Source organism: Camelus dromedarius, chromosome 16, assembly GCF_036321535.1.
Source record: "Camelus dromedarius isolate mCamDro1 chromosome 16, mCamDro1.pat, whole genome shotgun sequence".
In the NCBI taxonomy this organism is placed as follows: domain Eukaryota; kingdom Metazoa; phylum Chordata; class Mammalia; order Artiodactyla; family Camelidae; genus Camelus; species Camelus dromedarius.
Genome location: NC_087451.1, coordinates 45,085,109 through 45,100,885, shown reverse-complemented (window position 1 = coordinate 45,100,885; position 15,777 = coordinate 45,085,109). Strand labels below are relative to the sequence as shown.

Genomic DNA, 15,777 nt, shown 5'->3' with positions numbered 1-15,777 from the left:
GCCAGAGAACAGGCGGAGGGAGCGGCGTGGAATCCGATTCCGTGTTTTGTCTCCGTTCCTCCCCCCGCAGTGCGTTTGCATCCTATTAGGCGACGTCACCGGGCCGCAGGCCAATGGGCGGGCAGGACAACACGGCATGGAGCAGCTCCACATGGACACCCCGCGCCGCCAGCCCACTGTTTAAAGGGCCAGTGTCTGGCAGGGTCACATTCGCGGGTACGGCTGGGGTCACTCTGTGGCGGGTGGGAGGCCGAGAGGAAAATTCTGGAGTCGTGCCCTAACCTACCCTTTACTTTTCACCACTCTCCCTTTAAAAACAAATCTCTTTTCTTTTCTTCCCCGAAACTTTTGTTTGTCCACGCGTGTCTGATGCAGGTGGAGACTCCAACTGTGCCACCCCAGAGGCCGCCCTTTGCTCGGGGTCCGGGCCGGGGGCGGTTAAGGCGAGGCACCCACAACCCAGACCAAGGAGGCGTGGCGCAAATCGGGAACAACAACGTGGAGGGCGGAAGCCCAGCCCGCCCAGTGGCTGGGCAGCTGGGGCCGCGGGCGGGGAGCGGGGGCGGGGCCACTCCGCCCAGCCACAATCGCGCTCGCCGCGAGGGCGGAGACCCAGAGGTGGCCCTCCGTACGGCCGCTTCTTGCGCTGGCGTGTGGGGGCGCCTGGAGGTACAATCGGAAAATTAGACCTTTGAGGTCAGCTTGCCCAAATTCTCGCCTTTTGCAGATAAGGAAACTGAAGCCCAGAGACGAGAAAGGACTTGCCTAAGGTCACTCAGTGTTCAGCTGCTCCTCGCCCTGTAGGGAGGAGCATTTATCCCTGACGCCACGGGTGACTCTTTTTAAGGCATTTCTGCGGCAGGATCCCCAGTTAGAAAAAAATCTTGGAAGAGTATCAAACTGCTCACACGGGAAGGAGTTCTGGCCACTTAACATATCGTGATGTGGTGGGGCACCAAAATCTACCTGAAACTTTGCTGTACTGCTTTTTCGGTGGCTGCCACACAGACCCCACTGGTACAGTTGGTAGTGACAGGCACAGGCTGGCTGAAGGCATATTTGGGGCACCCTGGAGCATGTCCAGCTCTGCTTGTCCCAGTGCCAGCATGTCTAAGGCCCCTGAGTCTGGGCCCCAGATAATTTTCTTTGCTGACCAGTTCTAACAGAGTGGGACAGCGCCAGTTGGGTTCAGGATCTTGTTGCCTTGGGGGGCTTCAGTATTATACAGAGCATGAGGATGGCTGAATGGCCGACCAGCCTGCCAATTCATCCCACCCCCATTGTGTCCTTTGAGGGGTATGCTCCTATTTGGAGAGGACAGCTAGACATATAGAAATCTGGTACAAATGATGCTAGCTGGATTTGTGCCTTTCCTTTGAGGGCATAGCCCATCCCAGGGAAAGAAAATCTGCACAGATCCTGGAAATCGAGAACCTAGTGAACAGAAGGGTGTTGTTTCCAGCACCAGTCTACAGAGGGCGCTGATCTTTGCACTCTTAGCCCCAGCATCTGTAGCTGAGCCTAGAGAGTCCATTACACACAAATGACCAGGTGCCACTGGCTTAGCTTATGATGAAGCTGAGAAACAACGGGGGAATCAGAGCATAACAGCCAAGTTCTTTTCCTTGGAAAGATCTGTACTGGTCCCAACATTGCTTCCTTTAAGGTGTCTACCACCTGTTACCAGTGTGGTTGGACCTGGGCCCACTACACAAGCAAAGAAAATGGGAAGTTTAAATTTAACTTAAAAACTTATATATCACCATGACTTGAGATAATGTTGATGACCAAGTTCTCATTTTGTTAGGGGTCGACACCATACCATACTGGCCAGTGGCCCAGGATGCTCAGAGGACTAACTCCAGCTGTACCCTTCTGCCTTCCTCAAGTGGTCATGGCACTCGTACAGCCCTGAAGTCTCTTCTAAGAGACTGAAGTCCAATTTTTCTGACTTGTCCTGTCAGGGACCAGCTGTATCACATCACGAAGGCACCCCTCTGAAAAGTAGTATTCTGAAGACAGCTTTTCCTTCAGAGTTGGGGAAGGAGATAAAAGTGGAGTGAACACAGAATTCAAATGCCAAGCTTTCGCTTGCCCCCAATAGCCCATCTGCTCTAGAGCTTAGTGGAGATGCTCGCTATTTAAAACAAACAGCCTTCCTGGCTTCACATGATCATCTGTTTATTTGGGTCATGTGGGGACACCAGCCAGGGGATGTTAGGCAAAAGAAAGGGTTTAGAAAGGAGGCTTTTCCTGGGCTTGTTGCTGCCTACAGGAGCCTGAAAATGGCCAGAGTTTCTCATCAAGTGTCCTCTGTTGGGAAATGGACAATGGAGGTGGGAGATACCTGTGAGGCGGAAAGGGGGAGGATAAAAGTGGAGGAATGAATAGGAGGGTGATTTAACAGTTTAGCCAGCTTCCTGTTCCAAGGGGGTGGACCTGGGGTAGAAGTTGCCAACTGTTATATTCATTCAAGAGAAAGTCTTCTTGATGTTTCAGCAGAAAGGTTAGTATGTTTTGGAAATAATCCAAAGCCCAGCCATTTCCAGAAAGTTGTTCCTAAAGTTTCTTTATAGCTTCTAGTGCTCAATACCTTTGGGATAGGAGGAAAACTGGCCTGTCTGGCATGGTGTAATTCTCATGAGAGGATTTCTATTTCCACACTTCCTCCTCATGTCTTGTGCACCCCAAAGCCCAGTTCAACCCCCTCAACTTTTTTAATATGCTGAGCTAGTGACATTCTCTAATGAGACTGTCTCCTATCACCCCACCATTCACCCTGACAAAGCGCTACATATATATACAACTAAGGGCTATGAAGATCAGTTCCTGGACCCTACAAAGCATCAGTAATAAGATGCAGGAAAGGTGTAAAGCCAAAGTACAGGTATACCAGATCCCAGATGCCCTAACCCTTCAGGCCTGAGCTCTCAAATTCTACAAGTGGTCCTGGGAGCTTTCCACCTATTGTAGTTAAAACAAGACCAAAGGGAAAAAGTCAGCTATGAGATGACGAGGGACAGAAGACTAGTACACTCGGACACACCATACAACATTCATTTCACAAATATTTAGTGTGTGCCAAACATGTGCCAGACACTGGGCTAGCTATCCTTGTAGCCAAGGCCAGGTGACCTTTGGTAAGCCAGAGTAGGGTAAAAGGTCACAGAGTAGAACTCAACTCCACAGGGATACCTGGAAAAGGTAAGCTTTGCTCTCTCTCACCATGCTGGATGGAGCACAAGAGATCACAGGACTATGCAAAGACCTGTAAGGGTACTGATTCTAAAATGAGTATTCATTTTAGAAAGTTAGGTTCCCAGATAATCATACTTTTCTAATAAGGGAATTTAGTGAATTGAAGGCTGCGTGAGCCAGCTGAAGCTGATTCCTGACAAGCTCAGCCTGAATGATGAGCAGGATTCTGAATTACTTTGATAGAGGTGTATCTGATAGGGTAGAAATTCAATCATCAGTAAAGTTGGCTCCCTGCAGCCGGGAGCTTTCATCCAAGTCTTTGCCTACTTTCCTCTACTCTTGGTGAGCTGTCAGAGGGCCTCTCCTGAACCTATGAAACAGATACAGTCAAGTTCAACCTTCCCATTCATGTGCTTTCTCCTCTTCATTGCCTCAAACAGTGTCTGTTGCACCTGGAAGAGCTGAGATCACCTAGACCAATCTCCCAAGAGGTGTTTTATCCACGGTCACAAAGCTGCTTAGTGTCAGCTGAGATGAGAAGCGGCCTGGCTCTTCTCTGTGTGGGAGAGCCCAGCCTGGGGAAGAGGGTCCACGGTCTGTGAAAACCTCACAGAAATGGCTGATGGTGGGGAGCTGGTTGAAGATAGAAATAATCGTTAAACTTTGCTTAGTGGTGCCCAATAAATAAGCCTAGCAGGTGAGTAAGAAGGCAAGGAAAGAGAATCAAACTCAGGATCCAGGGATTCATGACCCCAGAGGACACTGTCCTGCCTCAGGCCACTCTGAGGAATGAAGAGCTTCTAACTGGGCCTGGGTAGGCAGTCATTCCTCACTGGCACTTACGTCTGGCCTGAAAAGGTGACTGGGGGAAAGGGGTAGATTTTTATCCAGGCAACCGCCCTGGGTGTGGACACTGAGTAATAAGGAAAGAAATGCAGTTCAGAAGCAAAAAGGGAGGAGCCACACACTCTGAGCTTTTCTGAGAAACCAAAGCGGCGAGCAAGCCATGCCACTGGAGAGATGGGGGCTGGGGATGAGCTCAGAAGGAGGAAGCTGATCAAAGTGGAAAGGCACAAGGAAAGGATGAGGACTTCAGTTATTCCTTTGAAGAAAAAGAGAGGTGGCTTTATGAGAGCAACTTACTTCAGGTCACAGGAGAGACTGGGCAAAGTTATTGGTAGAGAGAGGTGGAGTCTTGCAATGTGAGTCAAGAGGCCAGCCAGATCAGTGGGGATGGGGGATGTCTGAAGACAGAGAAGGCCCCTCCCAGGGCAGAGGGCCTCGAGTGCAACCAGTGACCCCTACAAAGGACTAATCTCCTGTCTCAGCAATCCAAGCTCACATCTAAAAGCAAGGCTGCAGACCAGCTACCTGTGCTACTGACTGACGCCCTCTGAGAAGAGAATGTGAGGCCTGGAGCAGTAGCCTCTTACTGGCTGGACTGCCTGGACCCAGGGCTCAGCTCCACGCTCACAACCAGATTTCTTAACAAGGGCCTAGGACCCATCGGGAGAGTCCACCCTTGGGTAGTGTCGGGGACACTCTAGGACTCTCCAGGAACCACATGCCTCCCACTTCCAGGCTGGGATCGTACATACGCCTGTTCCCCAGCCTCCAGCCAACTTGAGTCCCTGTTCCCATCACAGACACAACACATGGCAGTGCTGGAACTCACCAGTCATCTATCTCTCTGAGGAGTTTCTCTGTGATAACTCTTAGCCATTCACTAAACACAGTTAGGTCCTAAAACCTTACATCATACACCGACACAAATTCAAGTGTTAAGTGTAAAAAGTAATGCCAAAAAGAGCCATAATAAAATGTAGGCAAACATTTTTCTGCTCCAAGGGTGGTTAGAGAGGTTTCTACCTGTAAAGGCAAACAAAGAAAATATAAAGGAACAGTTTGACAGATTTGATTACATAGGCCCTCTAAAAGCTCCCTGAATGTAAAAACAAAATCACCATAAACAAAAGGAACAGGTAAATGACAAAATGGAGGGAAACACTGGCAAGATGCACCCTTGCAATTTCAGTAACAAAAAGAACACCTGGATAGAAAAATGAACATGGAACATGATTTAAAATTCATAAAACAATAAATATATGAACAAATACTTATAACATAAATACACATATATGAGAACGTTTGGCCTTGCCAATACTATAATAAAATTAAAACAGTGAAAATATTCTTGCTGATCAGTTGATAAGGGATTTTTAAAAATTAGCCTTCTAGTGCCATCAGATGTGTGGTAGAAACAGGCACTTGTGGAAACATAAAGCAGCACAATTTGTTCCTGGAGCGAACTGGCCATATGTACAAAAAGCCTTTAAAAGAGTCGTATCTCTTCTGCTTCAGTAATTCTTATATAAATTTATCCCAAAGCAATAAAAAAAAAACATGAAGACTTCTGTACAAAGATATTCACTAACACATTATTTACAAAAGCAAAAACCAGAAAACCTAAATTTTCAACAAGGAACAATTAATTAGTTTCGCGAAGTGACATTCACAATATGGCACGAAGAAGACAGGGTTGTTAATAAGCCAAAATATGAACAGTGGTGGTCTTTGGGCAGTGTAATTACTGGTAGTTTTTATTTTCACAAGTTTTCTGATGCATAGATTAGTTTTATATAATCAGAAAGAAGTTATCACAGTATATTGCTAAATGAAAAAGATTATAAAACAGTAGCATACAACATGATCCCACGTGTTTAAAAATATATATGCATATAAAAATACTTCGATAACAAAATGTAAAATAACTCCATTTGAGTAGTGGAATTGTAAACTTTTATTCATTATTTTCTAAATTTCTTATAGTGAAAACATTACTTCTGTAAAATGAAATTATGTAAAAGGGGGAAAGTTCTGTGCTTTATCAGGAAGGGCCTCGGATAACTCGACCTGTTGCTGTGGGTCTATCTCCCATCCTACTCTTTCTTCTGAAAGCCCTCCTGCTTCACCCTTGAAAACAGGTTTCTTCACCCCATTCCCTCAAACCTCTCTAAATCTGCTCTTTCTGCTGCTTAGCTCTGAAGGTCCCCAGAAATGGCTCAGCCTGCCTTCGTGGTCCGTGTGAGATGCGGAGCAGCACTAAGGCAGTGGCACCAGGGAAGGAGAGGCTGGGCTGGATTTGGGAGATTTTTCTAAGCTGGAAGGTTTTAGACCCTGGTGGCGAAGGAGAGGGAGGAGCAGAGATTTCTAATCTGGACAGCTGGGTGGATGGCAACCAAGAATACAGGTGTAGACAAGCAGGAGCAGACAAGCTGAGTTTGACACAGCCCCAGTCCTGGGGGAGATGTCCAGTAGGTGGTTAGGTATGTGGATGCTGAAAGTTCAGGAAAGGTCTAGATTTGGGCATGATGAATGTAGGAGTGATCAGCACTGAAGTCACTGGAGTGGATGAGGTCAGCCATAAACAGGAGAAAAGAGCAAACAAAGCCCAAGAAGAGGATCTTCGGGATTCTCCCTTTAAGAGGTGAGAAGAACTCTTTAAAAAGGAGGGAAGGCAGCAACCAGACTTTAGGAGCTCAAGTAAATGAGTCAGGAAAGTGGAGGCAGCAAATATTCAGACAGTCCACCACCTGGAGGTAGAAGAGGCCACAAACTGATGGTGGTCCACCAGGCTTCCATAAAATATTCAAGTAGTTGTCAGGATTTACAGTAAATTTCTCATAAAGTCTGGATTTCTGGCTTCCCCCAAATAAATCAGAATCCAGTAACCCTGGGCAGCTATTTCTGTACGGCAATAACCTGCAGGAATCGAGTAAAAGCTACTTTTACTCAGAGCCTGAGCTCCAGCCCTTCTTGCCTGACCCCTGGTACAGACGATGAAGAAATACTTCCCTTGGTGAATGAGAGTCCTCATTAGTGCTCATCTGGAGTTCACGAAAATACAGGCCAGCGTTTGGTCTAGAAGCCCCGTGTTCAGCCCTGAAGGCAGGAATCCTGGGACACACGCATCTGAATTAGGGATCCTGTCAGACCAGAATGGGAACCCCCATTTTCCCAGCAAGACACACAAGGCCTCTGGAACTGCGAATCTGTGGGGGCAGGCCCGGCCTCACCCGCAGTCCGGGCTCAGCAGTGCTCTCGGGGCAGCCTTCTCTTTTGGGGCAGCAGCAGCGCAAGCCTCCTGGGGGCCGGCCGGGCTGGGGATTTCCTGGCTCCAGTTCCTAGACACAGCCACACTCCCTGAATGAGTCCACCAGATTGCAAGCAGCCTTTCCTGTTCTCCAGATTTACACGGTCCATTCCCCCACCTGGGGAGGACAACTTGCAGTTTTTCTGATGATTGCTATCTTCTCCAGCAAGATCAGAAAGTACATCAGTTTTGTGCTCTGTATGTGAAATACTGGATGCTGCCTATTTAAAAAAATTCCTTCTTCTATTATTATACGATTAGGTATCGTCAAAGAGTCATTACCTAAATAATTACCAGTTACTGTACATTGATTCTGATCCAACATGTGCTTGCACTAGATATTTTGTGGTTTCACTATCTAATTATCTGTACTACTGCCAAATACAAAATTCTATATAAAGATTTGGTAGCATAAATTAAGAACTAATTATAAGCAATTTCACTTATTAAATTTTGTTCATTGATAACAGGCTGGAAAATAATATTACCTTTAAGTGCTAAATTGTGAAGTTGGGTAAGAGATGCTTTCTCTCTCTTCCCTGTGACTAAACTGAAGTCTCCTTCCCTAGAGTTGGGTCAGATAAGCCCAGAAGTCCCTTTCCATTCTGAGTATGGCACTTATTATAAATCTTGAGATTTGGTACCAGATCCCAGTGTCCGATCTCTGGACCGAGTTCAAATCCCACATTTGTGACTTAACTCTGAGAGAAACCTCAGGGCAATCTCTTAGCTGTCACTTCTTTAAAGTGATCACACAGGAACCCCATACTTCTCTGCAGGGTTACTTAGTGAGACAACTTACACAGAGGACTGCCAGTCGGTACTGGTTCCCTGTTAAACCCTCCATTACCTGGAAGCCCAGATTTTGCTCTCGGTCAGAGTGGTAGTCTATACCTGCAGTTATACAGCCCTCAGCCTTTTCACTGGATTCTCTTGGTAGATTTTCTGACCAGAAATTGAAACTCAAAGGATGATAAGAGATGAGCAAGTTGAGAAGCCTACTCTCTGTTTATGTATTCCTCCAGGTACTACAGTAATTCTCTCACTTAACTGCTGTTACAGCTCTGTGAGGTAAAAATTCTTCAATCTTTTGTATGAGGAAGCTAAGCCTTAGTGAGACCGACTTGCCCTGTAAATGGAACTCGAATGTGAACCCAGGTCTAATGAGCTGGGAAGTCTGTGCTTTCCTCTGTTTTCCATTCCCCTAGGATGACTGGGAAAGCATTGGGGACCTATATATCTCTTGTCCTCTTGAGAACATCATATACAAGCCAATCCTGCCAAGTCTGCCTACATTTTCCTGGTCCACTCCTATCTCAGTTCTCTGGCTCATAAGAAGCACTGGTGATCCTCTGCTTCCTTGAAGAGTGCCTGGAATCCCTGATGTTTCTGCTTGGGCTAAGAGAGGCGGAGAGGCTGCACCTCAAGGGTGTTCAGAAGTGCAAGGCCTTCACTCAGTCACAACACAGTCCCCCAGAGTAAAAGCAAAGCCTCCAAAAGGCAGCATTAGCTGTTCCAAAAGGGAGCATTAGCTGTTCCAACCAGCAATTAAAAAAATAAACCACTGTTTTAGTCATTTGGGTGAGTCACAGCAGAGGATCTGAATGTCTTTACAGAGCAGAGCAGGAACTCCCTGGTATGTATGTGAGGCCCTGTTGCTCAAGGGCTTTCTATTACTGCACTGGCATGAGCGCCACGCAGTTTGTACTTGGGAGAATTAGAAGGTTCAATACCATCACTGCCCGGCTCCAGGAGGCAGAGGCCAATCATTCTCACTAGTAAGCCTCTGCTGGGTTTTACTGGGGTAGGTGCGCACTCAGCAAACTGATTCTCCCAAGCACTAGCTTCTCCACAAAGGATGTGGTCACGTCCCTTTCCTAGCGGCACCTCCTGGCCGGCTGTAAAATGGCTGCACCTTTGAGACCCTCCTTCTCCCAGAGGGCTTCTTAGTTTTCCAAATTGGACCTTCTTCCTTCTAATGTACAGATCTGCTGGGTGACCACCTACAACATCTGATTCTGGGCCAGGAAAATAAGGGCGGCTGGGGCTTCTCTGTGAGCCCACACAGACCTCAGGGTTGGTGACAGACACGTTCCACACAGAAACACCCCTTGTGGGAAAGAAGGCCCAGCTAACCTATATAATATACGCCCAACACAGAACCAACTGTGCCAACTTGTAATGTAAACAACACATCACATGCATGCTGTTCAGCTGGCCAGATAAAGCAAGACAAGAATGAAAAGACAAAAGAACACCAAAAGGTTCTTTCTTAGGGCTCTATATGTTACTCTTCCTGCAACATAAAGCTTTTGAAAAGTTACGATTTAAAATCACTAAACATTCCCCTCTGGTACCTCCATTAACTAAAGACCAATAAAAAGTTGGTCCAAAGGACTGACCCATCCTGGATATATTCTAGAGTAGCAGGACAGACGGAAAGAAAAGAACAAAAGTCTACTGGGACCATAAAGAAACATAAAAAGGTTGAAAGAGTATATTCGACCACAAGGTAGGTTTTTCCTTCTTTCTACTTTTATCTTTCACATTTTTTAAATATGAAAATGTCCTTGCTTACATAAAAATATTTATCTGAGTAGCAACTGGATATTTCAAGAAAATACCAAGGACACAATTTTATCCACTCCCACAGAGAAGTTAAGGCACTTGATAAAAGGGCCAAAGATGCCCCCGTGTGGCTACAGAGGAAAATGCCTTAGTTTAAGTAAGATGGAGGAGCTATTCCTTTTAGGAGACCCCGAATTTTCTACAGACCTTTTTGCATCTTTTCCACACCATGCAGTTTTATTAGTTGTCAGAACTTAGAACTTGGTGTGTTAACATGGTAAGCTTTGATTTCTATTAAGAGAAGAGAGGTTTCATGTTTTTAAAAATACATACTAAAGTTTTAAGTAATCCACATGCCCATTTAGATTACCTGAAACTCCACCAGAGACACCAACCCTACCAGGACATGCAGCGGTGCTCTGCTGTGTGACTAGCTGGGCAAGGGTGTGGATCAAAGAACCCAACTGTCAGAAGCAAAGCAGGTTCCAAAGAACAAAAGTAGCTTTAGTCCCCTTCCTTGGAAAGCAAGTTCAGCTTCTGTTCCCACTTTGGTTATCAAGAGATGAGAAGCCAACGCCAGGGACCAGAATGTAATTTAGGATAATGCCACAAAGACTCAATTCCATACCTACCCATCAATGTGAACTTGACCTCCAGACACTTAAGGCAAGTATCAATCAACATTATGATATATGAGTCAATAACCTATTTTTTTTAAATTCCTTTTCCCCCTATGGGAGATATAGGCTATCACATATGACACAATTATAAAGTATACGCATCGCTGAAAGAATTTCTAAATGTCTTTTAAAAATGTTTTCAATGTTCTCTCATTAGATAGAAATAAACTATTCTCAGAGCATGAAATGAAGACACACAAATGCAAAAAAAGGCACTCACAGCTCTAGCAGTGTAAGCTTCTCTTGTCACATACTTTTTAAATTCTAAGAACATTAGCTTAACACCTATAAAATGTCTTCCATGACACAAAGCCTTAGACCTCAGGCACCAAACACATACAGACACAAGATCCATCTTTTGTGCCTCCAGGTCCACAGAGGATTCTCCGGGAATCTCTAAGTACTACACTTAAACAAAGGGTAATACTGTGCCTGAAACACATTTTGAACCAAGGAGTGTAAATAATACACTCCTGTGATAACATGGAAAATTACTTACAAGACATCAGATGAGAAAAAAGCATAATATAAAACGGAATACACAGCATGAACACAACCAATCTGAACCCCCACACTCACACACCCCATCTATAGAAAGGGAGGTCAGAGACTAGAAGGAAACACTGAAATACACTGAAACACTGAAATACCAATTGTGCTCCAGAAGGTTGAGATGAGGGGTAATTTTGTTGCTGTTTTCTCCTCATTTTTCCAAATCGTTAATGAGCATGCACTACTCTTTTATAATGAAACAAGCAAGCAAACAAAAAATACCCAGTGACCACTTATCAAGTGAACAGCTGTCACCTAACTCAATTATCTGAAAAGTCTATCAAGATAGAAACTAGGTTTGGGTCCAGCATGTGATTCCAGCATGTCATGAGAGATAAGTAGTGCAGGATGCTGTGCATGGGTACAGGAGATGATCAGACTGCAGGAATCCAAGGCCCTGCATCGAACCCTGGCTCTGTGGGGCCCTGGACATTGGTTTCCCTATCCTGTCAAAAAAGAGACTGGACTAGCATAGTGGTCCCTAATCCTCAGTGAGTTACTAACCCCTCTCTCTAAGTTGGGGAGCCTTCTCTCCAGAAAAAAACCCAAACATGCCCCTAGAAATTTCTGGAAATAACCAGGAGGCTATGGATTTTCCAGGTCTATGGGCCAAGTTAAGAACACTAAGTGGTTAATATGTTCTCTTCTGCAGCTCTGTCTCCACAGCCGAAGGGAGGTATAATATGGTCCTATTTTTATTTTCTGTATCTTTGCTGAGGGCCTGGTCTAGCTGCTGCCAAAATATGCCAAGGTCATCAGTTTTCTGCCCCAGTCAATAGCCACCTTTCAAAAGCATAGCTTAACAACTCAGTCACAGTCTTCTTTGCAGACAGCAAGAAGCTCCAGCACCGTACTCAAAAATTTCAGGAAAAATAGGACCCTAGGCTGCTGGTGCAAAATCAACCCATGAAAGTCAAGCATAGCAGGACGTAACAGAGATGCGAAGAGAACAAAAAAAGAGGCTTCTTTTGCAGAGGCATTCCTGCTGCACCCTGACACTGCAATTAGAAACATGTTTTAAGAACATGGTTACCTTGGCCTCAGGATTCTCCAATAGTAATAGGTAAACACAGAGGGTATCACAAGGGGACCCACAAAAAAGCACTCTTTGATCAGCTACCAATCTTTGATTATCTCCCAATAGACGAGACTTTCTTAAGCAACTTAATGCACATAACTATCTTGCTCCATTTCTTATTTCTATCATCAATCACTTACCCATTCAAAGCCAAGAAAATATTTTCCCCAAGCCCAGGATTCAAACAGGATTGACAGTTTTCAATTCTGAAAACACTTATATTAGCTCCACTTTAACTGCAGAAGCAAATTAAAAAAAAAAATCACACCAGTAAAACTGCTACAAAACAGTACTTTGAACAGGCTGGAGGTAAGGGGATGGCTTCATTCTGCTGTGTCTCCATCACACTGGGCAGTTTTGCTTACCTAATTCTGTTTCTGAAATAAGCAACATCAAAACAGACAAGAGTCAGGAATGTGCCGACGTTTCCAGGCGCTTCCTGATGGGCCCTTCTTCCTGGCATTACTTAGCCTCCTCTCCCTGACTCTCCCACCACCTGCCATTAGGCCAGTTCCTGTCTCTGGACTGACACAGGGGACATTAACCACATGTGCCCGAAGTCCTCAGTCTTGAAGGTGACTCTAGGAGAGGCCAGGGCTCTCTGCCCTGGGGCACCACCTCCACTAGGGGGATGAGAAAGCCAGCCCTCCTCAAGAAGCAGCAGTGGGTGACAGACAGGACATGATGCTCTGCACACTTCTGACCCAGATCAAACCGCAAAAGCAGTCTTGCGGCCTCAGAAAACCAGCCTAAAGCTAAGGTGATCAGCTTAAGTCAGGTTTAAATCCCTTAAGAGTTTACTGATGGATGTTGCTGATGCTGATAACCACAATTCCTTCTCTGAACTACCATACTGCAATGCCCTGTAACTTAAAAAAATAAAAATAAAAAAAGGAAGGGGTGTTTTAAAATGGATTAATTTGTTTCTGGTTTTCTTAAAGATAATTCCACATAATGCTACCAGTGGGCTGAGGGTGGAATTCCTCCTGCCCCGCAACAGGTCACTCCAAAGTAAGCTGCTTTACAGAACCTTCCCAACTGTGCAAGAAGTTTGGAGTTAACTAGCAACAAGCCTGAAAATTTGGTTACGTATATAGGTACAAAGCTGGTTCATCAAATCCCTGTTCTGGCCCTCAACCCAATGCATTTCAACTAAGGCATCATCTACCTCCTTCTTAACATTTATCAAACATTTAAATAGGTAACGTCCAGCTACTCCTTGGAGATGGTTCCCTTTTTCAAACACTGGGCTGCTGAACTGCTCAGAAGCCTCTCGGTCCTGGGCTCCATGGCCAGAGCCTTTACAACCTTCCAAAACCTCCATCTCTCCCTTTTCCTCACTCCTTTCATCCTCCATGGGTTCTGGGTTTTCATCCTGGGAGAGCGAGTCCTGGTTTGGGCCATGGCCCTCCACAGTGGCAGACTCGCCTTCCTGGAGCGCACAGGGGGCACTCTCCCCGGGGCCTGAGGCCAAATCTTGGCTACTGCCACACTCTTTTGGGGTGGACTTTTTCTCTTCCAAGGCTTGGATGACGTTCTTGGGGGCTCGGGGAACTTCTCTCAATTGTCTCACTCGGTCTCTTTTCTTCCTCCTTAAATGAATCCAGGAGTTTTCTACGGCTGTTAGGAAAAGGCTAACTTCCTCCTTTCCACAGGGAACTCGTTTATGCTGAACCTATTTGGAGAAAAACAGAATTTTATCTGAAAATCACTTTTCTCCACTGAAAACTCCTTTAAAAAAAGAAAAAAAAAGAGATTATTGTAAGTACTTCTTCAATGTGCTTATTATTAACCACGTACCTTCAGGTCGGTGAGAATTTTTTCAATCCATGTCGTCACAACTACTATGCCTTCTACTGTCTCAGAGCCCAGAGACGACGCTTTGAGGGCTAATTCCTTCATCACAGACTCCAATACTACAAACGTAATGGGTTTCCTTGGCTTCTCTAATTTTCTTCGCTTACTTGGTGGTGACTGAAAAGAGAATGCATGGGAGAAGAGGGGAAGGTTATCCAAATAATTAAATTCCATGCATCATAATGAATTCAGCGAGGGAAATTTCCATGACTTCTGCTTCCAACTGCAGAGCAGTAAAAACACACAACAGGCCTTTGCATGTTTATTTTTAATACTTAAAACAACACTGTGAAATGGGTTTATCACCTTCTCCCCATTTTACGGAAGGGAAAACTAAGACACAGAGAGGTTATGTAACCAGCTCAAGGTCACACATCTAGGAACTGCCAAGTTAGGATTTGAACCCCAAACGCAGGTTCTTTCTGCCATACCATGCTGCCTGTGTTCTGGATATCAATATGTAACTTGTCCAGTTACTAAATGTCCTTTATCTACCTGTTGTGCCCAAAACAGGCCTGTGTAATTATTTCTTTCATAGCAACTCAAGGACTCCAAGGGCACTGTGCTCTTCTCTATAAAGAACTGCATGGCTTAAAATCACTAACTTGTAGTCCAAGTTTATACTTGTTGGGGCTGGAAAGAAAGCAACCAATGAGCCACAGCTTGTGGGATCACATGCTAGGAATGACCAGGGCCACCAGGGTCACACGGGTGGAATAGGACTGTGGAATCTTGGCTAACACTAGGGCCAAGCCAGTGGCCGGCTAAACACTGCCTCTCATCTGGGGAGAGGGGACACTAGACAAGAACAGTGGATTTGAGAACTGGTTCCACATAGCTAAAGATTGTCATCTTTCTTTCACTTTCAAGCTCAGAAAGTGAATTTCACTTTACCCACTAGAGGGACTCAAGTTCCATTTTAAAAACCAAATGACACTGCTGTATTTAAAATGTATTTCTTTGAAGTAAAAACTTGCTAAATGTTGGGCTTTTTAAAAAAATGACTCTTAGCTAAGAGCAGATATATTACGGACACTTTAAGAGACAGACTTATAGTTGCTGACAAATTGTATCAAAACTTAAAAAAAAAATTAAGCTAATTCTAAGGTCAGGTCAAAATGAGCAGGATTATAAGAAGAAAGACTCAAACAGAAAAACCACCGAGTGCACTTGGAAGGAGTCTGATAATTGTGCTGCCGTTGACCCCAATCCTGCCTGGAAATAGTGACAGAGCACGTACAGATACACATACAGTAAGAATGCCTCATAGGAACTAATCAGGGACTCCCTACCCCACACATACACAACAAAATAGCCAGTTTATTCTACACTAGAAAAATTTTAGATGGCATTTCTAAGAAACAATCTACATTTTCTCTTTATACCAGGTAATAACTAGTAAAAAATAAAATTAAAAAGACAGAAAACAAGCTTAGAAGAAAAGGACCAAAAACAGAAGGTGTGTGTATGAGTAAGAACCTGCTTTTGAGAAGTGAATAGTGGACTCTGAGCCCTGAGCCTGAACTTGCCCAATTAATGTTTCAGACAAGATGAGACAAATTCATATTGACATTAAGACTCATTGACATTGGGTAATAACAGTAGTATTATTACCCAATTACCCATCATAAGAAACATAATTTCCACAGTTGTGGAGAGCCTAACACTTTGCACTAAGGAGCTTAAGGCAT

At 44.8% G+C, this 15,777-nt stretch overlaps 1 protein-coding gene across 3 annotated transcripts in view; it reads right to left on the bottom strand.

The window, feature by feature from the left end:
- Positions 1-5,261: 5,261 nt before the first annotated feature.
- The window catches only part of METTL16 (methyltransferase 16, RNA N6-adenosine), a 61,625-nt gene continuing 51,109 nt past the window's right edge, over positions 5,262-15,777 (bottom strand). For all 3 annotated transcript variants that reach the window (XM_010986407.3, XM_031468549.2, XM_064495818.1), the window contains 2 exons: positions 14,030-14,203; positions 5,262-13,904 (listed from right to left, as the gene is read on the bottom strand). In XM_010986407.3, coding sequence (XP_010984709.2) covers positions 13,287-13,904; positions 14,030-14,203 — 792 coding nt within the window. In that variant the 3' untranslated portion in view covers positions 5,262-13,286. The remainder of the gene's footprint in view (positions 13,905-14,029; positions 14,204-15,777) is intronic.